Raw genomic sequence first — 27,939 nt, 5'->3', positions numbered from 1 at the left:
CGGGGGACGGGGCGGAGCCTGGGGGCGGAGTCTAGGGCGGGGCCAAGGGCGAGGAGAGGGTCGGCCTACGGGAGGGGCGGGACGCGAGGGAGACCGGAACTCGTCAGCAGCGAGCGCGGGTTTCCGGAGGGAGCTTGGATTCCGAGGTGAAAGGCCGGCAGGTTGGGAAGCCGGCTTTCGGAGAGTCGTCTTGTGGCTCGCCTTAGTGGCGTGGGGCGGCGGGAGCGATGAGGCAGAAGCACTACCTTGAGGCTGCGGCGCGGCAACTATACGATAGCTGCCCGGGCCAGGCTCGCTATCTACTGTAAGAGAGGGGCGGAGGGGAGGCGGGCGGCGGCGGCGGCGGGGTCTCCCCTCGTGCCTCACGTGTCTTCTTCTTCTTTGCAGCTGGGCCTACAGTTCGTCACACGGTAGGGAGAACGTCCGACGGTTGTGGGTCAGGTTCTCGTCGTCCCGCTCCCCTCCATTCCGCGCAGCGCTCAGGATGTCGCAAAAGAGAAATCTCATCGACCCACTGCCCTCGTAACCCCCCCCCCCCCCAGTGGCTTCTGTTTCGTGAAAACTCCGGATTCCTTAGACCTCTTTTCTAGATACCCTCACTTCCTTGGTGACAGTTTTTCATCCAGTCTCATGGCTTCCAAATTTATACACCCCACCAAGACTTCTCCCCATTCTAGGCTCATAACCAGATGCCGCCTTGACACCTTTTGAATGTCTGTCAGGCCAAAACTTGAGCCTTACCCCCCAACAAAGCCCTCCTCCAGTTCCTCCCAATTCAGTAAATGGTAATTTCATCCTTAGGGTGAATTCAGCCCCCAAACCCTGGGGCCATTCGTGACTCCCTAATAGCCTTCCTCTCTAAGCCAACATGCCAGCAAATAATGCCTGTTGGCTTTGGAATATATGCAGAACCTAGCCTCTTTTCACTAATCCATCTTATCATCCTGGACCAAGTCATCAGCTGGGTTATTGCCAACAGCACTCATGCATGTCTACATCCATTCCCAATTGAGCAGCCAAAGTGAGCCCAGGAGAAGTCCAAGCTGGATCATGTTGCTTCTCTGCCACAAACTCTCAAATGACTTCCCATCTCAGGGTAAAAGTGAAAATCTTTTAAAAGGACTACCAAGGCCCTACATCAAAAGCCCACTTTATCATTCCAACCTGCTTTCCCTTTGGCTTACTCAGCTCCACCGTTAGGCCTGCTTGCTTTCACAGCCTTTGAAGTTGCCCTTTCTCTGACTGGAACTCTTACCTCACATATCTGTGTGAATTCCTTCCTCGGTTCCTTCTGCTCTCTAAAGATGTCACTCCACAAAGCCTTCCCTGGCTACCTTATTTAAGAGCATGGCAGCCCCATTGCCACTCCCTGTTCGCCTCTTTTGTCTTCCCAGCGCTACACAGTTGGTGTTGCTATATTTACTTTGTCCACGAATTGTCCTTTATTCACTGTTCTGTCTCTTGTACCCAGAACTGTGCCTGGCACTTGACAGTCACTCAATAAGTATGAATGAATTTAACATTTGGCAGAGCTGAGTGAAAGCATGGTCCTTAGTTGAGTGCTCACTAACAAATAATTGGTGAATAAAATCATGGTGTGCCTCCCTTTCCATTTGCATCGCCCTCACACCCTCACCTTTCCCTAATAGCCACGCTTTCTTTTTCACTGTACTTCTACCTGAAAGCGCTTTACCAGTAATGGATGCCATCTCCAAGTACAGATATTTGGAGTATTTGACCTTCGTCAAGCCACTTCTTTGGAGTGCTTCTGGCTGGTCCATACAAAGTTTAGTAGTATCCAGGGCATTTTAATCATATTTTGTTACAGTTGTTACCAGTCTTACTTTTGTTTGCCAATGGCTCCCCTAGAGTGTGAGTTATTTAAAGATAGCAGCTTTTTTACTCCTTATTTATGACTCCCCAGCCTAGCATGATAGATGGCTGTCTTGATTGCACAGACAGTCTGGGGCAAGTCTGTTCTATTACCTTGTACTGAGAGCTACCTGCAGAAAGCCTGGCCCACAAATCACAAAACTGTGCTAATTGTTTAAAAAAGAAAATGACAGTATACATATAATTTATTGATTTGTGATAAATATGTTTGTAAAATTGTGAGACAGCCTTTGTTACTTAGTAACAAGTAATGAGTAAGGTAGCAAAGAGTGGGGACCTAACATGTCTATTGCTAAAAGGAGTGAATGGGTAGAATTACAGTGTTTTGCAAAATAAATTATTGCCAATTTGTCTTTTTTGCAAGTTCTCCTATTTTGAGTTTGCTTAAAGAGAATATATATCCGTTCATATTAAATAGTATACTTTATCACAGAATTTTGGCTGTTTGAGGTAACAGATATTCTGATTTGCTGAATCATGAGTTTCATTTGTATAATTTCAGATGATAACATCACTTTTGAAGGAACATGTCCGTACTGTTTCCAGTTGCTGGTTTTGGATAACTCTCGAGTGCGCCTCAAACCCAAGTCCAGACTGACACCCAAAATACAGAAACTTCTTAACCGGGAGGCAAGAAATTATACACTCAGTTTTAAAGAAGCAAAAATTTTGAAAAAGTACAAAGACTCTAAAAGTGTATTGGTAAGATTTCAATTCCAGTATGTATAAATAAACTAGAATTTTCTTTTACTTAAAATGAGGTTAAGGATCAGGCTACATTATAACTCAGAGGTTTGTGATAGTATACATGGATTGTCAAAATATATACATAAATTCTTTTTCTAGTGATTGATGTTTCATTGAGAGTAAAACTTATTTTTAAAAAATTGATTAATGTATAGTTGATACGTTAGTTTCAGGTTTACACACAGTGATTTGACAGTTATATACATTATGAAATTCCAACCATGATAAGTCAGCCTCTGGAATTAATGAAGTAAAGAGGTGTGAGAATTCATTTGATTGGTTTTATAAATTGATTTAGATCTATATTTATAGAATATAGAATCGCTAAGGGTTTGAAGGGGTCACTTAGATTTTCAGTGATAATTTGCCATGTTTTATTGGAAAACAGCTTGGAGTTCTCCAACAAATATTAAATGTCAACTGCTTTTATAAAGAACATTCTTCCAGATGTTAAAGGGTATCAGTCACAGTCTGATTCCCCCCAAACATGGTTTTACATTGAAAAAGTAGGGACTTTGTTATCTTTAAAAAGGTGTTTTAGGGGCACCTGGCTGGCTCAGTTGGTGGAGTATAGGACTCTTGATCTTGGTGTCATGAGTTCAAGCCCCACACTGGGGCTTAAAAATAAAATCTTTAAAATAAATTTAAAAAAAAATGTGTTTTATATTAAATACAGATGTTTAGCCAGTAACTTTTTATTGAAGATTTTCTCATTTTAAATTTGTATCTTGTCTGATTACTGCTGCTGGATTACGGACTCCCTGAGGGCTGCCTCTCTTACTTGGTCATACCTGGTGTAGTCCCTTACGTACAAGAATTTAATGAACATGTAGTTTATTGAATTAAATGATAAGAGAAATCAGGCCCAATATTTCTCCTTTTTACGGTAGTTGACTACTTGTAAAACATGCAACAGAACAGTTAAACATCATGGTAAAAGTAGAAGCTTTCTCTCAGCACTGAAGAGCAGTCCTACCACTCCTACGAGTAAGCTCAGCCTGAAGACACCAGAGAGAAAGACTCCAAGTTCTGCAAACCTCAGTCATACGTGTGGTTCCAAGGGCAAGAGTCCAGCCTTGATATTCAGGTATCTTAATTTGTTAAGCTATTTGCATTGCTGGTGTAAACTCTTATTTTTTCTACTTTCCTCTGTTTTATACTCCCTAAATTTGCCAAGCAGTTCAGGCCTTGGCCCCCATTTTTTTCGTCCATACCCTTTTCTTCTCTAATGTCATATGCACACATAATCTGTGCTTATAACTTCCAGCTATATTCCTCTACTTCCAGCCTCTCCCTCTGCCTGTTCTCAGCTCCTGCTAAATATATCCACTTTATCACCCCAACATGTCCCCACAGCTGACTACTCAAACCGGCTCGTCCTCCTAAGTTCCTTATTCTGTCAGTAAACATGCCCTTGTAGACAGTCTGACGTGAAATGGTGCGTAGAGTAGACAACTCCTACTCCCTTGGTCCTTGTCCAATTAGTTGCCAATTTCTAAATGTCCTTCCTCCATGGGGTTTGCATCTGTTCTTTTTTCCTCCTGCTGTGTTCAATCTGTATTCACTTTTTGCTGGGACTACTACATTAGTTTCCTGCTTCTAGTTTCAAACCCTTCTAGTCTGATAATTTCCTTAAAGCACAGCTCTGATTAGCTGTAGCATGTAGATCAAATGTTCCAGCATGGCTTCCCAGCCCTTCCTAGCTGGCACGAGTGCATCTGCTGGCTTACTTTGCCTTAATTCATCCTATGTGTCAGCAAAACTGAACTGAAGTAAACTCACAGTTTACATTCCTGCTCTAAACCTTTGTTCTGGGTATTTCCTCTGTCAGAAATTCTTGTGGAAACCTCACTGGATAGGGATTTGTCAGCTGCTACTCAGTTAACTATATGACTGAGCACTGAACTATTTTTGTAATTCACAGTACTTTATTCACTGTGATAGTAAATTTAGTTTCATAGAAACTGGGAAAGGGGGGCGCCTGGGTGGCACAGCGGTTAAGTGTCTGCCTTCGGCTTAGGGTGTGATCCCGGTGATCTGGGATCGAGCCCCACATCAGGCTCTTCTGCTGTGAGCCTGCTTCTTCCTCTCCCACTCCCCCTGCTTGTGCTCCCTCTCTCGCTGGCTGTCTCTATCTCTGTTGAATGAATAAATAAAATCTTTTTAAAAAAAAAGACTCTCTTTTTTTTTTTTTTTTTTTTTTAAGATTTTATTTATTTATGTGACAGAGAGACAGCCAGTGAGAGAGGGAACACAGCAGGCGAGTGAGAGAGGAAGAAGCAGGCTCCCAGCAGAGGAGCCCGATGTGGGACTCGATCCCGGAACGCCGGGATCACGCCCTGAGCTGAAGGCAGACGCTTTAACGACTGCGCTACCCAGGCGCCCAAAAAAAAGACTCTCTTAAAAAAAAAAAAAAAAAAAAAAAGAAACTGGGAAAGGAATTTTTGAACATTTTTATACCAAAAGAGAAACTGAGTCTGATAGTTTCTTGAACATAAATAGCAAAATTCAGCAAGGACTGAATTATCTGTTTACTGCATTGAGTTTTTATATTGGGTTGACATTTATAAAATTGGATAAAAATTAAAATTTCAAGTCTATTTTTCTCTATATTTTGATTTAATTATTTTGATATTTGGCATGATAGGAATTCATAGAGGTTTCTACCTTATTGGATAAATGTAGATAAAAGAGAATTTGGCATATTTAAAATAATTCACTTGCGTTTAGATCAGACTGCTTCTTAGTTATATGCAGGAATGAGAAAGATATTTCACATTTATCGTACAGATGGGTAATAGAAGAAGGATCAGACTGACAAAACCCCAATAAAGTTTCGTGGGTGTGGAACACAATTGGAGGGCATGAAATAGAAGGAAACAAAAATACACACACAGCAGCAGGGGAATCATTTCATCCAGCAAATATTTTTAGAAGACCTCTTCTGTGCCTGGCACTGTTAAGAATTAGTGGAATATACAATTAGTAGTACAAAGTCTGCCCTATGGAACTTACATTCTAGGTGGGGAGATACAATGGAGTGGTACCTGCACGTGTAGATTAAAATTCTTCATTTTTTAGAAAGGAAATGGTCTTGAGCTCTGAAGAAAGAGGTTTTTAAAGTCCTTAGAATTGTCATGAATCTTGATGTCAGACTTAAAGGGAACTCAGACCTGATGACACTTTACTTTTAGCCTTCTTCAGGTGTGATAGAAACTTCCAGAACCACCCAGTATATCTCCTGAAGGTTGCCTAAAGCCTATGTAGTGAGGAGATTTTTAACAAAATGGGAATGAATGCTGCGTCCAGCCACTGCTCATTTATGGCCATAATACACAAGAGTAGAAAGGGATTCTAGAAGCAATTATTTAGGCTAAGCAGGAAAAGCACTTTTTAAACGTATTTATCAGTATGCCTAAGTGTGGTTTTGTTTGTTTTCAGGACACCTATATCTGGACAGTCAACACCCACTTGTTCCTCAAAAAATGTGAGCAAAACAAAGAAACATTTCTCTCAACTAAAAATGTTGCTTAGTCAGAGTGAATCCCAAAAGAATTCAAAGTTGGACTTCAGAAATTTCTTACTGTCTTTGTAAAGGATGGGCTGTGAAAATAAATGTTTAATGCAATTTCTGAAACTAAAGTTAGTCAGAAAAACAGCTTTCTTAAAACTTCTTTTTTATTCTGGGGTGCCCCGGGTGGCTCAGTTGGTTAAGCTTCTGCCTTCAACTCGGGTCATGACCCCAGGGTTTTGGGATCGAGCCCCTGGTCCAGCTCCCAGCTCAGTGGGGAGTCTGCTTTCCCCTCCCCGCTGCTTGTACTTGCTCTTTCTTGCTGTCTTGCTGTCTTTCAAATAAATAAATACAATCTTAAAAAAAAAACCAAACACCTTTTATTTATTCTTTAAATACATGGAAACTAGGGTCCAAGAACAAACTTTTCTGGGCATTTTTCAGTGTTTATGGAGAGAACACCTCATGAAAATGAATAACCGAATCCTGCCTACCTCACAGGTGGTTGTGAGGTGGTGTAAAATATATGAAAGGTCCTTGTAAGTAGCAAAGCTATATGGACATTGAGTGGTTATATTATTTTATCTTCCCATAATTAGCAGTTTACATTATGTCATTTTCTTTCAGAAAGAAATTGAGACCTTTATGAGAGGGCCTGCTCATTCCTTTCTAGGTGTTTTTGGCTTTATTGCTAATTCAGAAAAAGGTTGAAGTATGTGTCCTTGTTTTTCCACAATCATCTGCATAACTATTAGTAAAAACTAAACATTAAAAAATTTTTTAAAAATAGAGCTGAGGGGCGCCTGGGTAGCACGGTCGTTAAGTGTCTGACTTCAGCTCAGGGCGTGATCCCGGTGTTCTGGGATCGAGCCCCACATCAGGCTCCTCTGCTGGGAGCCTGCCTCTTCCTCTCCCACTCTCCGTGTTTGTATCAAATAAATAAATAAAATCTTTAAAAAAAATAATAACAAAAATAAAAATAGAGCTGAACATTATTCCTGTTTTGCATGTAAAAGTCAATATATGGAGCATTCTTAATTGTAAATCACTCAGATACCCTAGGTTTCATTTTTATAATTTTCTATTGTTCCTAGCAATATTTTATCTCAAGTGGCATTTCATTTGCTCTGGTGAAGACTTATTTCTAGGTCTTAAAATTTAGAGCAGAATACAACATATTAACAGTTTAGCTATGTTAAATCTTCTCTGGAACACAGATATACTAAAATGATAGGCTAGGGTTGTAGTCAACCTGTCTTTTAAAAGTTCCTTAAATAAGTAATTTAGATACTTTAAACTATAATCTGTTTCCAAGCTCTCTCTGCTGTTTAAAAATTTAAACTTAAACTTCTATTAGGGCCTGGCAAACTTTGAAAGTCCAAGGTTATTAACAAGTTGGTCTTGTAGTTACATGAAGTGAAATTATACTAATAGTGCCAGCATCAGAGAGGGATGGCAAGAGTCATCCTTCTGAACTTCTTTAGCCTTTGAGCCACAGGCTGAGGGAGCTGGGCCTTCCCTTTGTGTCCAGGGCATCTAATACAATACTTTGGTCATGGCACTTTACCTTTCTCGCTAACTTCTCACTGGAGTTATCTGCTCTTGTTTGCTTATCACCCATAGTGACCTCTTTATAGTTCTTAGGACATAGCATTTTCTTGCCAGTTTGGGGCCTTTGCATGGTTTTGCAGACTGCCCTCCACTCCAACCCCACCACATTATGAAGGGCCACTCTTTTATCAAAGTGCTGGTGGCCCTATCATTTCCTGATTCTGATTGTGTCCCCAACTGCTTGTGAGCTCTTTGCCAGCCTGCATGATTCTCATTTGCTGTGGCCCAGCACATAGCACAAGCACGGCAAATATCCCTAAGCCCCTACATTTACATTTGAATTCATTAGCCCACTTGTTACAGACCAGGTTTAGAACACAGGTCCTTTAAGCTACCTGACTGGGAAATGGATAAGAAGTAGTAAAAGCAGGAACTTCTAGGTGGGAAGTTGTTCACATTAACTCAGTCGCAAATGAAAAATACTATGGATTCTTGACTTTCTCTTCTGTTTGGCAGAAGGTCTTTGGTCATCTTTAAAGAGAATATTAATGCTGTGGACATAAAACTCAGAAGAAAACCTAGAACTAAGTCTTCATAACCTTGGATTAAGCAATGGTTTCTTAGCTATGACACCAAAATCAAAAGCAACAAAAGAAAAAATAGATAAATTGGACTTCAAAATTAAAAACGTGTGTTTAAAATGAGGACAGCATCAAGAAAATGAAGAGATAACCCACTGAATGGGAGAAAATGTTGGCAAATCATGTATCTCTTAAGAGGCCTATATCCAGAATTATAAAAAACTTTAAATTCAATAATAAAAAGACAAAACACGGACAAAGATTCTGTGCAGACACTTCCCTGAAGAAACAAATGGCCAACAAGCACATGAAAAGATGCACAACATCTTACATCTAACATTAGTCATTAGTGAAATGCAAATCAAAACAGTGAGCTACCACTTCATACCCCCTAGGATGGTTAAAATCACAAAGAGTAACAAGTGTTGATGAAAATGTGGTGAAATTGGCACTCACACATTGCTTCTGGGATTGTAAAATTTGTGCAACCATGTAAGAATTTGGCACTTCCTCAAGAAGATGAGCATAAATTACCATATGACACACAATACCACACCTAGTTACATATCCAACAGAACTGAAAACAAAATCTTGTATATACATATTCATAGCAACATTATTTGTAATAGCCAAAAAGTGGAAACAACCCAAATGTCAACCTAACTACAAATGGATACATAAAATGTGATATATCCATACAGTGGAATATCATTCAGCCATAAGAGTGAATTACTGAAACATGCTAGAACATGGATGAACCTTGAAAATATGTTGAAAGAAAGTAGACACAAAAGTCCACATAATGTATGATTCAATTTATAAGGAATGCTCAGAATAGGAAAATACATAGATTAGTGGCTGCCTGAGGCTGGGGGGGGAACAAGGAATAACTGCTAATGAGTATGGAGTTTCTTTAGGATGATGAAAATGTTCTGGAATTAGCAACGGCCACATAACTCTGAATACTAAAAACCACTAAAGTCTACAATTAAAAGGGTGAATTTTGTGGTATGTAAATTTTATCTCAGTAAAGCTGTTCTTAAAAAAATGAAAACGAAACATTTCCTAAACAGATTACAGTGTAGATACTTAGGATTAAATGAAAATGATAGTCTCGTAAAGAGAAGCAGCAAACATGCTTTGTACAGCTCAGGCTTCGTACAGCTCTAACTCCTGGACGTCCGTCCCATTGCCATATGGCTTGTTCATACACTGATGTATCTACTGCAGTGCTTCCTAAAGACAGCTCCCGTTAGCTCTGGGCTGTTTGTCCAGTCATGGGATAAGGAGCCTAGAACATGTGACCAGAGAGCACCACTGACCCTGGGGACTGCAGCAACCCCATGCTAAAGGCTGCCATTATGAGGATGAAAAAGAGGCCCTCACCATCCAGAGAGGGATGGGCTGGGCAGAATGCTGAGGAAGAAAACCTAATCAAGACAGGGTGGGAAAGGGGCGAGAGCATAGACCTAATGATGGCCTCATCTGCATCACAAAGAACTTTGGGGTCACATAGTTGATGACAATCTGTAGGCCATTGTTCTCTCCCTCAGCACAGCCCCTTGGACCTTAACTGCAGAAAGCACAATGGTGAATTTTAATGTGACCACTACTCAGATTTTAGAACTCTGAGTAATATTCGTAGGTGGCTCACCCCTGAGAGGGACAGAGGGACAGTCCCAGTGAATTAACTGGGACTTCAAATGCAATTACACACTTGAGGCGCCACTCTACTTCAAAGCTGAGTTCTCTCATTTTCTCACCGGTGCCTCTCTTGCTTCTCTCTCCAGAAGAGCCAGCCTTCCTCCTACCCAACAGGCCAGTCTGCCCATCTAGCCTGGATGCCACCCCTGCTCTGACTCCAGTCATTGGAATAGTCCTGCCTTTTCCTTCATCTTCAGCTTCTTCCTCTTCTGGATCCTTCCCCTCCACACTTTTTCTTCTTTCAGTAAACCATTTATTGATGTGTAACACCCACAGAGAAATGCTCAAAGCTTGGACCACAAGCCCGGGTTGGATGCCTCAACTGGACTTGTAAGGCACCCTTCCTGCCTGCACAGTCTTCTCACACAGAGGTCTGGTGAGACTTGTGCCTGTGTGCCTCCCAGTCCGAACTCTGGGGGTGCTGCAACCCCAGGGTATAATTCAGGTAGAAAGTGTTCAACACGCTTCTCTCTATCCTGGGACTAAATTTACAATTAAATATAAACAGGAATTTTTATAAATAAAAATAAATTTGTAAAATAATACTAGTTATTTGAAAAGAAAATACCAATTTTTCTTTTAAAAGCCATTATGGAGACAATTTTTCCAGAGGCTACTAGCTTTAATTAAGTGCAATTTTTCTTTTATTTCTTTGAAGATTTATTTGAGAGAGAGAATGCGAGCAGAGATGGGGCAGAGGCAGAGGGAGAGAGAGAATCATCAAGTAGGCTTCCCACTGAGTGCGGAGCCCAGCCTGAGACTCAATCCCAGGACCCTAAGATCATGACCTGAGCCAAAATCAAGAGTTGGCTGCTTAACCAATTGAGCCACCTAGGCGCCCCACATAATTTTTATTTTCTATTTGGATGATTAAATTGTTCTGTCTTGGCCAGTGAGAGCCCCCTTTAAGCTGGCTTTATTCTTGTAACCCTATGAGAACTTTGAAAGCATTCTCCTTGCTTTCTTGCAAAAAAGTTCCAGGACCATCGTCATTCTCTCAGGCCTAAGACATGGAAGCATCCACTCTCCAAGAAACCCTGCTAGTTTCGAACAGAAAGTAGTGATGCCAGAAACAGGATGTTGTGGATACTTTTACCGAAGGATAGTAATGGTGCTGCTACCAGACTCCTAGAAAGTGAGAGCTCAAAAAGATGAATTCTTAAAAATCCTGAGTTCTCATATTTAAAATTTACCTCTCACATTACCAAATGCCTACTTGAATGTTTTAACCCTTCAACCAAATGACAGTATCCTTTATAATGTGATGAGCCATACAATTATTCCTTTAATTATTCTTAATTCTGATAAAAAAATGACTTGTTTGGGAGGTAGTACAGCCTACTGGTTAAGACTGTAGCCTTTGTGGTAGTCTATGACATTTAATTAACTGTGTAATCTTTGGCATTCTTAATTTCCAAGAGTCTGTTTCTTTCCATGTAAAGTAAGAATAATAACAGTACTTACCTGATAAGGATGCTGTGAGGACTCAATGAGGTGGTACGTTAAAAACACCCAGAAGAGTAGATGGCATATTGAAAGTGCTCAAGCAATTTGTCCTACTATCATAATTGATCTAAAAAAAAATCTATAAAATTATGAATATCAACACCAGTAAAAAACAAAAACAAACACAAACAAAAAAAAACAACACTAGAAGAATAAGATCTAGCATTCCCCTGGGTGGTTGTCCTTTGAAAGCATTTGTAAAAAACTGTTGTGATTATACTGACAAAGACTCTCTTCTTGACCAAACTTTACTGAGCCCTATTTTTGACTAGGTGTCATCCTTGGGCTCTGTCTTCTACCTGCCTAACCCAGATTTAGCAAGAATCCTGCTAGGTCAGTTGAGGGAGAATTCCCCCACCCTTGACATCTGATCATCTGGCCTGCCTTCAGCAAGAATCCCCTCACCTTTGATGTCTCCTCTTAGTAATCTCCCACCCCATTGTTCCCCTCACTCTGTTCCTTGGCTATAAATCCTGAGCTGTCTGACATCTTCAGAGTTGAGCCCCATCTCTCTCCCCTATTGCGATAGTCTTGATACATATCACAAAAGTCCTGAATAAAAAGTCTTTCTTACCCTTTTGACAAGTGTTACAATAATTTTTTTCTTTAACAGTATCAAAACTTGTCTTAATATATCTTCAGTCTAATTGTTTAAGTTCATATTCAATTCAAGGCGGTTTGGTGTTCTAACAATTGACAGCTTTGGCAACTGATTCCTTGAGGTAGCATTTGAGTACTGGAGATTAAGGGAAACCTGTCCTATGAATTCACTTCATGAAATGCAGAAAATCCAAGTGGTTCGGTCTCCAAAGTTATGCACAAGGGGTCATTCCAGCTTCAGTTATGTCTTCTTGCAGTGGCTCAATCCATAGTGGTAAGTGCAAAATTTTTATACCCAAGTTCCTCTGGAATAATTCCAAATCACCTTTTACTTTTCTCAAAGACAGAAACTGTAGTAACACTTTTGGAATTAACATATTCTTTCATAAATTCGGCATCCCAAAATGTTAGTTTTAAATCTTGGGTACAATTATCAATTGTCATTAAAGTTAACAGACAAAAGAGAACGCAGTGGTACAAGTGTTTAAAGTATACAGTTTTTTAAATATTCATTTCAATCTTGTTAAGCCCTTTTGTATTGATATGAAATATTTTAAATTTATCTTTTCAGACCAATTAGCTTTTTAGAGAACATTTTTTTACTAACTTTAGTATACAATTACACACACACACAGGTCAAATGTACATATAATTTACAGTATTTAAAAAATGTCTTTAAATCCTCAACTTTTAGAAATATAAAATCTTTAGACCTATCATTAAATCATACTGGTTTCAGATTAGTTATTTCATCGTTTTATTCTGAACTTAGGAAAAGATCACACACAACTCATGTAAAGATTAGATAGTGGTGTTAAGTATCTATGTTTTGGGTTTTTGTTTCAATATCTTAGAATTACATTTACAGGGATAGATCTAAATTCTCCCTGTTAGTATTAACTAACTATAGTACCAGCTACTTTTTTCATATACCCTCAGGAAAACACCAACTGAGATATCTGGTATTTAAATATAATTGTATATGACTAACAAGAAGAGATAAATAGAAGTTTTTTTAGGTTAGGTCTAAAATTGTCTTTTAATTTCTAAATTTTGTGGCCAAAAGCAGGCTTATTTTTTTACTAGTGACAGTTTTTATCTTTTTAAAATTCAGTTTTATGTTGCATTCCCAAGTCAACACAAGCAAAGTTTCCGAATTTTAAATATGTGTTTAAACTTCTGCCTTTGGGCTGATCAAATACCTGACTTTTGGACAATTGGAATATAAAGGAGTAGTTGGGTAGCAGTATGGCTACCTTCAAGCTTCTGTTTAAAACTCTCACTTGGACTTCTGGATTTTGCAGGGAGCATACTCCTCTGCTAAGATTCTGGTAAGCGCTGTGTTGTTTCCTCATGTCCAGTCAATAAGAACTTCACTATTCCCACGAGCTTCCAGGGTACCTCTAAAATGCACTCTCTTGTCTAGGATAAAAGTCCTCATTAGAGAGAATGTTTAAAATATTGCAGGCATACCAATTCTAAAAAATTTATAAACTTTCTAATCAGTCAATATATGTGAACCAAATATGTTAATATTCTAAGCATTTCCTTGAAAACTATAGTACTTAAATTCATGAGAGAAACACTCAGACCAGCCAGCCTTAGTTTTACCTGGGGGAATTCAATAACCTCAATTAATACGTGAGCCTTTGGGCTCACATAGGCAGTATTAACTTCAATAAAAGCAGGAGAATACATTCCACCTAGACAGTCCTTGGGTTAAACTGTAAACAGAACCCTCACTCAAGTCTTTATAATAAGGTCCAAGTCTGAGAGACACAGTCAAAGCTGGGTAAGAGATGCTCCCTCAAGGAGAATTCAAATATTTTACTTTAGCTAGTACACAGTTCTGGCTGTTGCTTCAGCTACTTTACAGTCAGAAATGGCATTCCTCAAATTATGTGGTCAGACAAACTTAGATGTTGTGTCCAACCGAAAGTAAAGCTAGTCGTTTTAGCAGTGAGAACAAGTGGCATGGTCCTTGGTCTACAGTTAAGACAGTCAGTCTGTCCCACTGTCCCTTTGTCAAATACAGTCAATCCCAGTCATGGCAACAAGTATAATGAAAGAAGTTAGACTGCCCATCATGTTTCATTTTCATGTGCAAGGGGGTCTTTATTTTACTGGTTCATACTATAACAATTATTACAATTGATTTTAGATATGGAGCCATGTTCTAGCCATCATAGCATTTCATACTACATCAACAGAATAAAAAACTATCACCTTTTTATCTACAGAGCAGAGAAAAATAAGTACGCAGCTGTGGCTTGGGGGTGGGAGTTAAGAACAAAGGGAACAATTTTAAAGACTGCTTCTTTTTTTTTTTTTTTTTTTAAGATTTTATTTATTTATTCGACAGAGATAGAGACAGCCAGCGAGAGAGGGAACACAAGCAGGGGGAGTGGGAGAGAAAGAAGCAGGCTTATAGCAGAAGAGCCTGATGTAGGGCTCGATCCCATAATGCCGGGATCACGCCCTGAGCCGAAGGCAGACGCTTAACCGCTGTGCCACCCAGGCGCCCCATTAAAGACAGCTTCTGTTATTTAACCCAAACAGCACATGATTGAAATCAGGCAACTACATTGTTCTTTAAAACCTTACCCTTCTATCCAAAAGAACTACTCTAAACTTAGCCATGTTATTCAACATGAGTAAGATTAATGCCTTCAGATTTCCATTGAGCTAAAAGTATGTTGATATATACTATTCCATTAATTTTTCATTTAATTCATCAGTATTGTTGAGACACAGGTAAAGAACATATTTTTTAAAATCTTTTCATTATTTTTTCGACCCATGGTCAGTTGATCAACCTTAAGAGATGAGTTCAAATGCCTTTCATCTTTTCGGTAACATTTTTTCATACCATTGTGTAGAACTTATGATATTACAGTCAGTGTCTCTCTCTCCCACATTAGATTCTGAGTTCTACAGGGCAAAGCTGTATCCTCATGTTTCAATTCTCTCAGCTTCTGGTATGTATTAAACAATGCATATTAAACAACGCATTCATTCAAAAACCACAGAAACTGTATTTGCTTTATTAAATGGAAAAGGGGTATTTATTTGGCTATATTAATTGGGCTTCTGACAATTTAGGTCCATAAAATCTTGATAAGCTGAGGAAGAGTTCTGGACTAGGTATTCTTGGGAAACTACAAACTCTGAGAACTTATTCCTCTTACTGGTTACTACAGTTCAAGTTCAGAATGGTGGCACCATTCTTGAAACCGAAGAAACATCCAACTTTTCCCCTAGACAGATATCAAAGAAATGTATTTCAATTCCTGTTTCAACCCTAGTCAACAGGTGATGGCTGCACGAAGCTTTGATTTTGATGAGGCTTCACAGAGACATATGCCATAAGCCAGAGACAGAGAAACCAATGGGATAAAGGGCATGTATGACATATATGTGTCGTTCTTGCTCTAAAAAAAAAGTGGCATGATTCAAACAAAATGAAAACTTGCAGAGTTCTTCGATAAACTATTCAAGGATCGGAAGCACCTGATGATACAATTTTGAGTTTATAACTAAAGTTTGTTAGTTCTTATTGACTACCTTAGCTGGTATATCTTTCTAGAGAGTAAGACTACTTATTTTTTTAATCTGCTGATCTCTGGGAACAATTATTGAAATCAGGTTTCAGTTTTATCCTTTAGGAAACAAAAGTACATTGTGCAGAAGCATTCTTAGAGAAAATACAAATTACCATTTCATTAAGTAGCATACAACGAAACAAGTCTATACATTCTTAACGCTGCAGTTTAATAACAAATGAGGTTTCTAATGAAGAGTTTTAAAGTGCCTACAGGATGCTATCATATCCATATGATGCAACAGAATGCTATCATATCCATATGATGCACTGACTAATGTAACAAAAACAGAAACCAAATCAAAGTTGAAAGTAAACATGAAACAGGAATATTTTAACCAAATGATGCTTATGCTGGCACTAATTTTATATAATAAAAGTAACTACTTAGAATTTGTAAAATGACAGCAAACAAGCACTTAGTAAATCTCCTCATTGTATCTAATCTCATTAGAGTATTCAAAGGTAATTATTAAGCTGCCAGAAATACATCTAGTGGATATTTTATTTCATATATTACTACGACTAAGTAACATCTGAAAATAACATTGTATACTTATTGCCCTGGATTATTTTAAAGATTTTATTTAAGAGAGAGAGAGCGCGCATGCACACAAGCAGGGGAAGGAGCAGAGGAGAGGGAGAGAAAGAATCTGGAGCAGACTCTGTGCTGAGGATGGAGACTGATCCAGGGCTCGATCCCACGACCCTGAGATCATGACCTGAGCCAAAATCAAGAGTCAGACGCTTAACTGACTGAGCCCTGCCCTGGGTTATTTTATACTTTTTAAAGGTTTATTATTTATTGGACAGAAAGAGAGCACAAGTAGGGGGAGCAGCAGGGAGAGGGAGAGGGAGAAGCGGGCTCCCCGCTGAGCAGGGAGCCCGACGTGGGGCTCAATTCCAGGACCCTGGGATAATGACCTGAGCTGAAGGCAGACGCTTAACCAACTGAGGAACCCAGACGCCCCGCCCTGGGTTATTTTAATTAGCAGCTGTTTCACTGTATAACTATGAGGATTTTTAGACTCATTTAAATAATATAGAACTTCTAAAAAATTCACACCAAAAACACTTTTTGTTTAAAAAGATAGGTTTGGGACATCTGGGTGGCTCAGTTGGGTGTGTTCTTCAGCTCAGGTCCTGATCAGGATCAAGCCCCCAGTCTGGCTCTCTGCTTAGCGGGTAGTCTGATTCTCCCTCTCCCTCCTCCCCCTGTTTATGCTCTGTTTCTCTCTTTCTTTCTCTCTCTCTCTCTCTCTCAAATAAATAAAATCTTAAAAAAAAAAGACAGGTTTTCTGTTTAAATATTATTTTCAAGTCACATGCTTTGAAAGAGATATTAGCCTTAAAAAAAAACAACAAAAAAGTCTATGCCATAAGAAAAAATTACACTTTTTCAGTCAATAAGCTCAATCATTAGCAGTTAGCTTTTTATTGGTTCCTGGTGGGAAATATTACACGCAACTGGAAAAAAGAGCTTTATGCGACTGATGTAAAATTTCACCACAACCGTAACTACTCTGTCCATCAATGGATATAAAAGCAAGAAACCAAAGATAAAGGAACTAGATCTTTCTTCATCATGCTAGCCAAGACATGGAGACTAGTCCAAACAGGGAGAATGTTAAGCCCTAATAATGCCATTTGCCTCAGGATAGAATATTTAGTGCTACCAGCTAGCTAGGAAAAGGAACTGAACATGAAGCTCACCCAAGATCCTACATAGCTCAAATACCAGCTCAAAAAGAAGAATGAAAACAGTTTAATTTCCCTCCATTAAGCACACTCCAGCTGCAGTATATAACCAAGGCATCACTTCCCACCTTAGGGCAGTTATATAACTGGATTCCGCAAAGAGATTTTAAGAAGAGTTCAAACAGCATCACTAGTGCTCTATTAACTTGGCCCATAAAAATACAAGACTTTATAATTTAAATATCAAGAGCTGGAAAAAGGAGACAATAAATACTACTATTAATGCATGATTTAAAACCTCTTAAAAACTCTCATCTGATGTGTATTTCCACAAGTAAAATGAAACTTTTTCCTGAACAAAGAAATACGGCTTTAAAAAGATGATAAACTTAACCAAACAATACCAGTACAACTTAATTTTTCTAGAATATCCGAATTAGCTAATGGCTCTAAATAACAATTTCACTTAAATTCAAAATTTCAGTTTTGTACCTTTTCCATGGTGCATGGAATTCAAATGTGAAATGTATAATTCTAAAACTCATTTCACATTCCACTTTAAGTCAATAATTATTAAGATAATTATTATCTTTACCACAAAGGCACTAAAAATAGTTTCCATTTTTGATATCATTGAATAGTTGGAAATAAAATCACAGGGATTTCAGCAACAAAAATGGCTAAACCTGTGGTGGTTTAACTACACCAAGGGCTAGTGAGTCTTTTATATCGGGTAGATGATGGACAGACCCCAGACTGCATTTCAGTTTCTCCTTCACTCTACCCACCTCTGAAGAATTGCAAGACATGCGCTGGACAGAGAAATGAAATAAGGAAATATGGAAGAATTTGCCAGGGTGGAGAGTGGGGTTCATTAAGACTTGGAAGAAGACAGATGAAAAGCATTTCTTGGCTTGTCAAGAAAGCACAGTATTTTTAACAGTTGCTTTTGTTGGAGCAAATCCTCACTCCCTCTAACGGCTTCTCATACAGGAGAAGAAATCTCTTTGAGGTAAAGTGTTGGATGCCTGGACCTGTGATGCACAAAGCAAATCTGGAACCTGAGTGTGGGTCGGAATTACCTAGAGGGCTTGTTAAAAAGATATATCACTGGTTCCCATCCTGATTTTTCTGATTCAATAGACCTGGAGCCCCAGAATTTACACTGCTAACAAGTTCTCAGCTAAGGCTAATACTGCTGGCCTATGGAACCCCTAACTTAGAAAAAATATGCTAGTTTCAAAATGAAAGTAAGCTTTGGGCAATTCTAAAAGTTGTCACTGTATTTCATTCCCACTAGATTGAGAGAAGACATGCAGTTGAATAATCTCTGTATATCTCAAAAGGTTTGACATTTACTGTCTAGAATACCCTTATCAATAGTTCATTCTAACTCTACTTTGTGTGAATGTAAGTACTGCTCTGAAAAAAACAAATGGAAATCAAAGCAGAAACTTGCACAGATGTTGGTACACCCATGTTCACTGCAGTATTATTCACAACAAAATGTGGAAGCAATCCAAGTATCCATCAACAGACAAATGGATAAACAAAATGTGGCATATCCATACAATGGGATACTATTCAGTCCTAAAAAGGACACATGCTACAACATGGATGAACCTAGAAGCCACCATGCTAAGTGAAAGAAGCCAGTCACAAAAGGACAAATATTTCTAATCCCACTTATATGAGGTACCTAGAGAAGTCAAATTCACAGAGACAGAAAGCAGAATGGCAGTTGCAAGGGGCTGGGGAATAGGCAGTTATTGTTTAATGGGTAGCGTTTCCATTGGGGAAGATGAAAAAATCTGAAGATTCATGCTGGTGATGATTGCACACCAATGCTAATCATCAATGTACTTAATGCCAGAGTACACTTAAAAATGGTAATTTTTTTGTTACATGTGTTTTGTTGTTGTTGTTGTCATTGTTGTTGTTGTTACATGTATTTTACCTCAGTAAAAGCAAAAACAAACCCGGGTGTAACATCCTTTGACAAGCCCCCTCCAGCAGTGCTGGTTTTTAACTTGCATACTTGCACAATATTATAATTTCACTATAACTTGACATGTGATCCAAAATATGAATTTGGTAATCATGGAGCTGCTTACAGAACGTATCAGTGTAACGGGCATCATCAGTGTAGTGGTTAAGAAGCCCAGGCTCAGGGCCGAACTTGGAACTGGATCTGAAGCCCAGCTTCACCATGTGACCTGTTCAGGGTCACAAAGAATTTACACTGTGTCATAGTTTCCTCATCTGTAGAAGTGGATAATCAGAGTATCTATTACAAAGGATATATGAAGTGCTTAGAACAGTTTCTGGTGCACAGGTAAGCAACATATGTGTGTGAACTACCATTATTGTACAGTACAGACTATAATTTGCTTTGTAGGGCACCGTTTCTCAAAGTGCAGTCTTTTCTCAAAGCGCATCAAAATCATCTGGGTACCTCGCTTAAAATGCAGACTTCTAGATCCCAAATCTTCTGAAACAGCATCTTTGGATATAGGTTCCACTATGTAAAACCTGCTACTGCAAAGGGGAAAACTGGGTGGGAATGAATGGTTAACACCTAGATTCAGATAAAGTGACCACAGGACTTCCAGGAACAGAGGAGACCCAGGAGCAGTGGTCAGAGGACGACATTTCCTCAACTTTCTAGACGATAAGAATCACAGAAAATTCTGATTTAGTAGGTAGGTGCCCTTTCTGAAAATGTCCCAAGTGAGTCTTATCAAAGAAGTTTGACAAACACTGCGCTAGAGATTCCCACAGATTTTTAGTATTCCCCAATTCTGCTTTAAATTCAAGATGTGGTGAGGGCCTGTGCTCCAGAAGCGCGAAGTACCAAATGAATCTGTCCACTCAAAAGCACTTCGGCATTACTGTGCAGGTCACAAAAGAAGAGGTGATCCTGTTCTCTCCCCATAAGGAACTTGCTGAAGAATGAGCTGTAAAACCCATACTTTATTATCTCATTACCTGGAATTACAAATTGTGAAGCACATCATGGACTTCGAAGTTGGTCTAGAGTTGTGGTTGTCAAAAATGTGGTCCCTCAACTCAGTGGCCATCAGCATCAGATTGTTAAAAATCTAAACTATCAGGCCTTACCCCAGAAGCTCTGGGAGCGGGGCCCAGTGATCTGTAGTTTAATCGCCCTACAGGTGATTCTGACGTTCGCTTAAGTTTGGGAACCACTGGCCGAGCCAAAGGAATCTCCTCCAAGTTTCTGCACCATAAAGTCACTGAATACTTCAGTACTCTGCTTCCTTCCCAGTCCATTAATCTCTCCCCTCCCACCGCACATTCAATTAATCAGATTCACTGAAATCATCTACACATTTCAAAAACAACATAAAACTTTATTAAGAACATCTTATATTGTCATCAGATACAGCCAAAAAAAACGGGTAAATAAACAGGGAAACTTCATCTTCCCATGTGCTATTGCCACCTCAGAACAGACTTGTGTGCGGATGGCTGGAATTACAGACGGCAACAAATGCTCTGTATAAATAAATTCAGTAACACAACGCTCCCTTTCTATACAGAGAAGAACTGGGTTTACACTTTAAAAAGCTTTGATATAGTGCAACAACTATGAAACAAGACTACATCTTTAGGAGCTATTTCTTAATAGAATACAAAGCAGTTTTGTAGCTTTACGTTATTTCATATAATACAAATTTTCAGAATGGAAAATTCAGAAAGGGCATTCTAACTTTCCCAACTAATTTGTACTTTTGAGTTTTTTCTTTCTAAAGGTTTCTCAGAGCCGGTTCACAGTAACTATACTTTAATAGACGATCTGCTCATCTACAGTGACAACTGACAACCTAGTTTTGTTCTTTTAATTTTGCAAATCGAGATAACCAGGTCATCCCACCTTTTGCTGATTCTGAAGAAATTCTTATAGAAAAACCCTGATTCAGAGTGCAAGTGAGAAGAGGTACCACAATAGCTGCATCTGGACTGGTTTTCCTAGAGGGGGAGTTTGGCTATTGAGCACAGCTGATTTTCTCAGACTCCCGGGTTCCCCCAGGTGGTTCTTTTACTTACTGTAGTGATGGAAGGAGCAGAGGGAACGCCAGGGGATCTGTTCAAATTGCCACTCCAGACAGCTCTCTGCACTGTTTGTGGAGAAAAGAGTGATGGTATCCATTCAAACCACAGCACCCCTACCGCAAGTGTGGTGACATGCTTTTCTCTTGAGGGGCCAGGCCAGACCGCACTCAAAGACGCATGATTTGCCTCATGTACATACACAGTGGAGAAAATGCTCATGATTTAGAGTTTGGTATTATAGTACCCCATCTTACCCCATTTCTTGAGAAAATCTAAGTCTACCTTTTAGAAAGGAAGACTATTTGCTGCTAAGGCTTACCATGTTAACTATCATAAGGCTGAAAAGATAACTTCTAAACCAGACCATATTATTTGTGTTTACAGTTAGTGAATTAATCAACAGCTAAAGGTTTGTGGAGGATTGGTCAAAGGGTGGGACTGGGGGTAGGATTCAGGTTGAGTACTATCATTTATCACAAATCGCATCAAGCTCTTTAAAAAAATAATGCATTTTTATCATAAATATTTAGAACAGATACTGGCATTAAAATCAGTATCTAAGTCAGAAGTCTGTCTTAAATGGTGAAAATATTTCAACAAACTTCTAATAATTCAAATCTTCCCAGGAGTACATAGTTTATAAATTAGCTTTAAATGGAAAAAAATATATTTTGAATGGGTAAATCACCACTTTAGCAGATCATAAATAAGATCAAGACGTTGAAAATAAATTAATATACACGTTTTTGCTTTCACTTTAACAAGAAAAACTAACTTAGATGGTATACTTTTATAACAGGTATAACTAGGTTTTTATAATTGTGCATTGGTTACCCCACCACCCCCATGCTGAATCTTCTTCTTACATATCCTACACCTAGGGACAGAGGTACACTAGACAGACAGACACCCCAATGTGTGAGTCTGGCTGCTGCACACCATTTCCTTAGAGTGATGTTACAAATGCTGGTCAGGATCTATTAGTAATTTGTCAACCACATTACAAATTAAGTACATTCATGGTTAAGTGGATTAGGTTCCCAGGTGAGCTTTCTGTGGTAGTGTTTACAGGGAACTTAACTTCTATTGTTTCTGTGAGAAAATCCGCCCAGAGTCCTAAAAGTTGACTAAAGACTTTGGACTATAAGCCATATATGGATGGGGACTACTAATATGTGTCTATGTTTTGGAGAGAGCTCAAACCATTAAAAGCACTGTTTCCAGAGCTATTGGGTACTAAAAATAAATATCTGCCTTCTCCTTCACATATAAATTCATTTTAACTATAATTTCTAATATTGAGAACAAAAGAGTGAAGCCATTCAGACTAGTGAGACATAATTGGCTTGTGGGATTTAAAAGATGTTTTATTGACTATCTAGTTTGAATCTGCTTACAAGGCAAAGAAAAATGTCTAATATGTAATGAATGAAAATAATGTTTATCCTAAGTCATTATTGAGTACAAATCCACAGCTTAACAATGTGATTTAAAAAGAAAGCAGGAGAGCATGCAACTGCTCTAACACACAGGGTTAGAAATAAAAGGTAAAAGTACATTTGTTTTGGTAATTCTAAATATACAAATATAGCATTTGCCAGATCTACCCTGTAGTGTAGCACTGCTTAATTTCCAAATATACAGTCATTCAAAAACCTTAAGGAAACATTAAAAATGTTCCAGGCTACTTTACTGAACTTCAAGGAATATTGTGTTGAGATTTTAGAGCTAAAAATACTATTGTTTTTAAAGTTAAATGGCTAGGCGAATAATAAAAGTATCATTATTTTATGTTTCTTTTAATCCCCTAGATGGCTTTATGTTAAAGGGATCGATTATGTTAAAAGGAGACTGATTTGAAAATAGCAATCAGCTCCAGAATCAAAGTTGTCCTCTTGGTAGAAGGTCAAATTTTACATTTCTAAAGCATTTTCATATTAACCTACTCAAATAATTCTAAACAGTTTGATCAAGGGGGTCCCTATTTAACACTCCTTTTATTCTACACTGGCAGCTGGAATGGAACCCCTACAGTACTATTGTGGAAAAGTTCTCTAAGCTTGACTCTGACCCTTACTTTAGTATTAAATTACTGACCTCTAGGGAATAAGGAATCAAAGGCATTAAGAGGCACAGAACTGATATTTTGGTCAGGGAGAAGGGTGAAGATTAAGTTGGAACATTTAATCACTTCTACAATCAAGGCCTAACTATACCATAATAAAGTCTCTACCAACTCTTGATTAGTTCTCACCCTTTAGGAATTACATACTTTACAGTGATTAGATACTGAAGAAAATAAAGAAAAATATTTGAAAATACATGAAGAAATAGAAACATGGAATTTCTCACAAGGCCCTGGATCAAAAAAATTTACAAAAGGATCTTTTGAAAATAATCACTATTTGTGAGCTTATTAATACACAGAGATCATCACTTTGTTTAAACTAAGTCATGTTAACTTACCAATAAAATAGTAAACAAACCAACATTTTAAACAATTTTATAAATTACTTGTCACTTCTTTTGTTAGTCATCCTCTCAGCCATATACAAAAATAACGCTACAGGACTGTCCACCTAACCTGTCTCCACTTCTTGCAAAGTCCTGGGCCCTGGAAAGAGACTGGTCATCAATCTTCACTGTAGATGTCTCCTGCAAAGGGCAGGTGCATGTGGCTTCCAGTGACATTGGGCAATCGGGATAAGTCTGGCAGGCTCTGGATCCGGGACCTGAGTTCTTTGCGCACCAGGGAAACTCTGGCTAACTTGCGCTTGTATTCCTGTAACATCAAACCACTTTTATTAGCATTCTTGGAGTTGAGAGAACTATCTAGCTAATACTCTGCATAAAATCTGGTATTACACTCAGTTAATGCTGAATAAAAAAGGATGATTACAATGTTAGCATTAGGATCAAAGGAGGACTTCGGAAATATACTGCAAGGTAAACTCTATTATTATGAAAAACCACAATCTTTTTCTTTTTTTGAGAGTATGAGCCCAAGCAGGGGGCGGGGAGGGGCAGAGGAAGAGAATCTTAAGCAGGTTCCACGCCCAGCATGGACCCCAACTCGGGGCTCGATCTCACAACCTGAGATCATGACCTGAGCTGAAATCAAGAGTCAGATGCTTAACTGACTGAGCCACCCAGGTGCCCCAAGAAACCACAATCTTAAACAGTTGTCACACATCTGTGAAAAGAAGACTAATATATTAATATACTTAACCTCAACGTGTAAGATTTTCAGGCATCCTTGGATAAGAAAAATTATATATCTGTTTTCACAAACCCATTATTTTCAATTGTGAATGTTGGCAACAAAGCACAGGAGCATTATCAGTACCTTTGAGTTTGTCTCCAATAGAAACAAGTTGTATAATATTACATTACAGTTTTTTAAAGCTATCTTGAAATACTGTTTATGTATTTATTCATTTGCCAGAGAGAGAGAGAGAGAAAAAGAGAGAACAAGCAGGGAGAGTGGCAGGCAGAGGGAGAAGCAGACTCCCTGCTGAGCAGGGAGCCTACTTCCTGGTGAAAACTATTTTTAAAAACCATACTACCATTTAAAGCCTCTGGAAATGATCCTAAAAGCAAAGAACATATGAAGAAACATCCAGTCCAGAAAAATCCATTAAGAAATGCAAGCGTCTGTGGTCTCTAAACCAAGATGTTCCCTCCCCCCGCCTCCCAGCTCAGCAAGACAGACTCCTCTCAGACCACTGCAATAACACAAGGATCACTCTCTCGCAGCTCCCAGTCAGAGGGCTTTCTTCCTGAGAAGGACAAGATATCAGCATTTGTCATCCTACCCCCCAACATCAGCTACCTGTTGCTAAGGCTGTCTCAGGATAGTGTAGTTAAGGGCCCAGGGGCCCTTCAATCAGCCCCCATTGGTGAAACAGAGGCTCTACCTTGGATGTGGGAAGCCAAGAATACTGGGGCACTGAAAACCCTTGCCCCTGGCTCAGGAGGTGATGGTCTAATCAGAAAGGGAAAGCTGAGATGAACACAGGTTGCTGCACCCCTCCTCACTCTCACTAAGAGCTCAGCTTCTATAGCAGAGGTAACACTCAAAAAAGTTTACCACTGTCCGCATCCCTAGTTACAGACCCCCGACACAAAAGATTTTGCCTGACAGAAGCAGGCAGTAAAACAGAACCTAATCTCTTCACATTTTAGTTACAACAACAAAGCAAGAAGTTCAAGTCTAAGGGTACCGTCAATAACAGTGGAGGCTGTGGTAAAAGGCAACTAAGAGATTCGTAATAGAAGCTAAACTGTAGGTCAACTAATTTGCAGGAGAGAACTAGGGAAGAAGACAGCTGGAAGGTAACTTCCTGGTGTCAGAACAAATAATCTAACACTGACCTCAGAAAGGAAATCAGTTATCTCAAAGAGATATCTGCACTCCATGTCTATTGCTGCATTATTCACAGCAGCCAAGATATGGAAACAACTAAGTTTCTGTCAACAGATGAAGGTATAAAGATGATGTGGTGCATATATATATATATATATATATATATGTATATATATATATATATATATATATATATACACACACACACACACAATGGAATATTATTCATCTGTAAGAAAAAAGATAATTCTGGCCTTTGCAAATGGATAAGCCTAGAGGACCTTATGCTAAGTGAAATCAGTCAGAGAGAGAAAGATAAACACTGTATCTCACGTACATGTGGAATCTGAAAGAAAGAAAGGAAGAAAGGAAGGAAGGAAGGAAGGAAAGGTGAACTCAATAGAAACAGTAGAATGGTGGTTACCAAGAGCCGGGATAGCAGGGGGGAGATGGAGAGATGCTGGTCAAAGGGTACCAGCCTTCAGTTATAAGATGAATAAGCTCTGGAGATCTAATGTACAGGATGTTGACGATATTTAATAATACTGTGTTGTGTACTTGACATTTGCTGAGAGGGGACCTACGTGTTCTCACCACACACACACAACTATGTGATGTGATGGATGTATTAATTATCCTGATTGGGGTGATCATTTCAAGAAGTAGACAGGTATCAAATCATCACACTGTACAGTTTAAATATACAATTTTATCTGCCCATTTCCCAGGTGTACCTCGGTAAACCTGGGAAAAGCAAATCGGTCCTTACCCTATTAGTAAACCAACACTGCCCCCTCACCCCCCCAAAAAACTCCACAAAAAAATCTAAGCATGAAAGAGAAAACAAAACTTGTGGGTCCAGTGGCACACATGTACTGTATCAGGGAAAGTCAACCTGATAAGTCAGTCAATAGGTAAAGCCAGTACTGGTTTTTTATTTTATTTTTTAAAGATTTTATTTATTCGACAGACAGAGAGAGAGCATGAGCAGGGGGAGCAGCAGGCAGAGGGAGAGGGAGAAGCAGACTCCTCGCTAAGCAGGGAGCACGACATGGGGCTCGATCCCAGGACCCTGGGGTCATGACCTGAACTGAAGGCAGATGTTTAACCAACTGACCCACCCAGGTGGCCCCAATACTGGTTTTTAAAATCCCTTTCCTAATCTTCTCATTCTTTTCTAACTAAACCTGTATTTTGCCAAAACAGCTTTCAAAAAATTTATTTTGGGGGCACCTGGGTGGCTCAGTCATTAAGCGTCTGCCTTCGGCTCAGGGTGTGATCCTGGTGTTCTGGGATTAAGCCCCACATCGGGCTCCTCCACTGGGAGCCTGCTTCTTCCTCTCCCACTCCCCCTGCTTATGTTCCCTCTCTCACTGGCTGTGTGTGTGTCTCTCTCTCTCTCAAATAAATAAATAAATAAAATCTTAAAAAAAAATTTATTTTGTGTTTAAACTTAACTTTTTAGTCCTAAATGAATTTAATTCTGTCCAGCTCCAAAGAAAGGGAAGAACTTGAATTTTAAAATTTAAGATAGGGGCGCCTGGGTAGCGCAGTCGTTAAAGCGTCTGCCTTTGGCTCAGGGCGTGATCCCGGCTTACCGGGATCGAGTCCCACATTGGGCTCCTCCGCTATGAGCCTGCTTCTTCCTCTCCCACTCCCCCTGCTGTGTTCCCTCTCTCGCTGGCTGTCTCTCTGTCACATAAATAAAATCTTTAAAAAATAATAATAATAATAAAATAAAACAAAATTTAAGATAAAAAATTCCCCCCGAGCAAAATCATTAAGAAATTAAGCCCCTTCCCTTAGCAATAAATACTGAGCTGATATATACTACTTCTACTGCCAATGTATAGTATTGTTTATTCTACCAGTATGAAAAACTTTTGATGCAAATCAAAACCACAAAGATATCACTTCACACCTACAATCATGGCTATAATAAAAAAGACAGACAAGGGGCGCCTGGGTGGCTCAGTCGGTTAAACGTCTGACTCATGATTTTGGCTCAGGTCATGATCTCAGGGTCATGAGATCAAGCCTCCACATTGGGTTCCACACTAAGTGGGGAGTCTGCTGGAGATTCTCTCTCTCCCTCTGCCCCTTCCCC

General features: G+C 39.2%; 2 protein-coding genes across 8 annotated transcripts in view; one reads left to right on the top strand and one right to left on the bottom strand.

The window, feature by feature from the left end:
- Nucleotides 1-105: 105 nt before the first annotated feature.
- Nucleotides 106-17,443, top strand: CUNH18orf21 (chromosome unknown C18orf21 homolog). Of its 7 annotated transcripts, none has more exons than XM_044382950.3 (6): nt 106-304; nt 388-410; nt 2,396-2,595; nt 3,531-3,727; nt 6,082-6,127; nt 15,015-17,443. In XM_044382950.3, the coding sequence occupies exons 1-6, from the start codon at nt 228-230 to the stop codon at nt 15,141-15,143; spliced, it is 672 nt and encodes a 223-aa protein (XP_044238885.2). In that variant the 5' UTR covers nt 106-227; the 3' UTR covers nt 15,144-17,443. The 7 variants fall into 7 exon arrangements, with proteins under 7 accessions (XP_044238885.2, XP_048074429.1, XP_026351983.2 ...); XM_048218472.2 differs by lacking the exon at nt 15,015-17,443 and adding an exon at nt 10,074-15,003; XM_026496198.4 differs by lacking the exon at nt 15,015-17,443 and having other exon boundaries at nt 6,082-6,520.
- A 3,299-nt stretch (nt 17,444-20,742) lies between these two features.
- RPRD1A (regulation of nuclear pre-mRNA domain containing 1A) overlaps nt 20,743-27,939 on the bottom strand; it is a 72,672-nt gene continuing 65,475 nt past the window's right edge. The window contains exon 8 of the mRNA XM_044382953.3: nt 20,743-24,248. Within this exon, the coding sequence (XP_044238888.1) occupies nt 24,099-24,248 (150 nt within the window). The 3' untranslated portion in view covers nt 20,743-24,098. The remainder of the gene's footprint in view (nt 24,249-27,939) is intronic.

Source organism: Ursus arctos, unplaced genomic scaffold (genome assembly GCF_023065955.2).
Source record: "Ursus arctos isolate Adak ecotype North America unplaced genomic scaffold, UrsArc2.0 scaffold_17, whole genome shotgun sequence".
Taxonomy (NCBI): domain Eukaryota; kingdom Metazoa; phylum Chordata; class Mammalia; order Carnivora; family Ursidae; genus Ursus; species Ursus arctos.
Note: the sequence above shows the minus strand (reverse complement) of the source record. Positions and strands in the feature narration are given on the sequence as shown.

What these genes read in the sequence shown, in the direction of transcription:
- CUNH18orf21 (XM_044382949.3), top strand. Translation starts at nt 985, where the DNA reads ATGCATGTCTACATCCATTCCCAATTGAGCAGCCAAAGTGAGCCCAGG. An exon ending in AGTCCAGCCTTGATATTCAG is followed by an intron (nt 3,728 to 6,081) that starts GTATCTTAATTT and finishes GTTTGTTTTCAG; the next exon opens with GACACCTATATCTGGACAGT. An exon ending in CCACTTGTTCCTCAAAAAAT is followed by an intron (nt 6,128 to 15,014) that starts GTGAGCAAAACA and finishes CTCCCACATTAG; the next exon opens with ATTCTGAGTTCTACAGGGCA.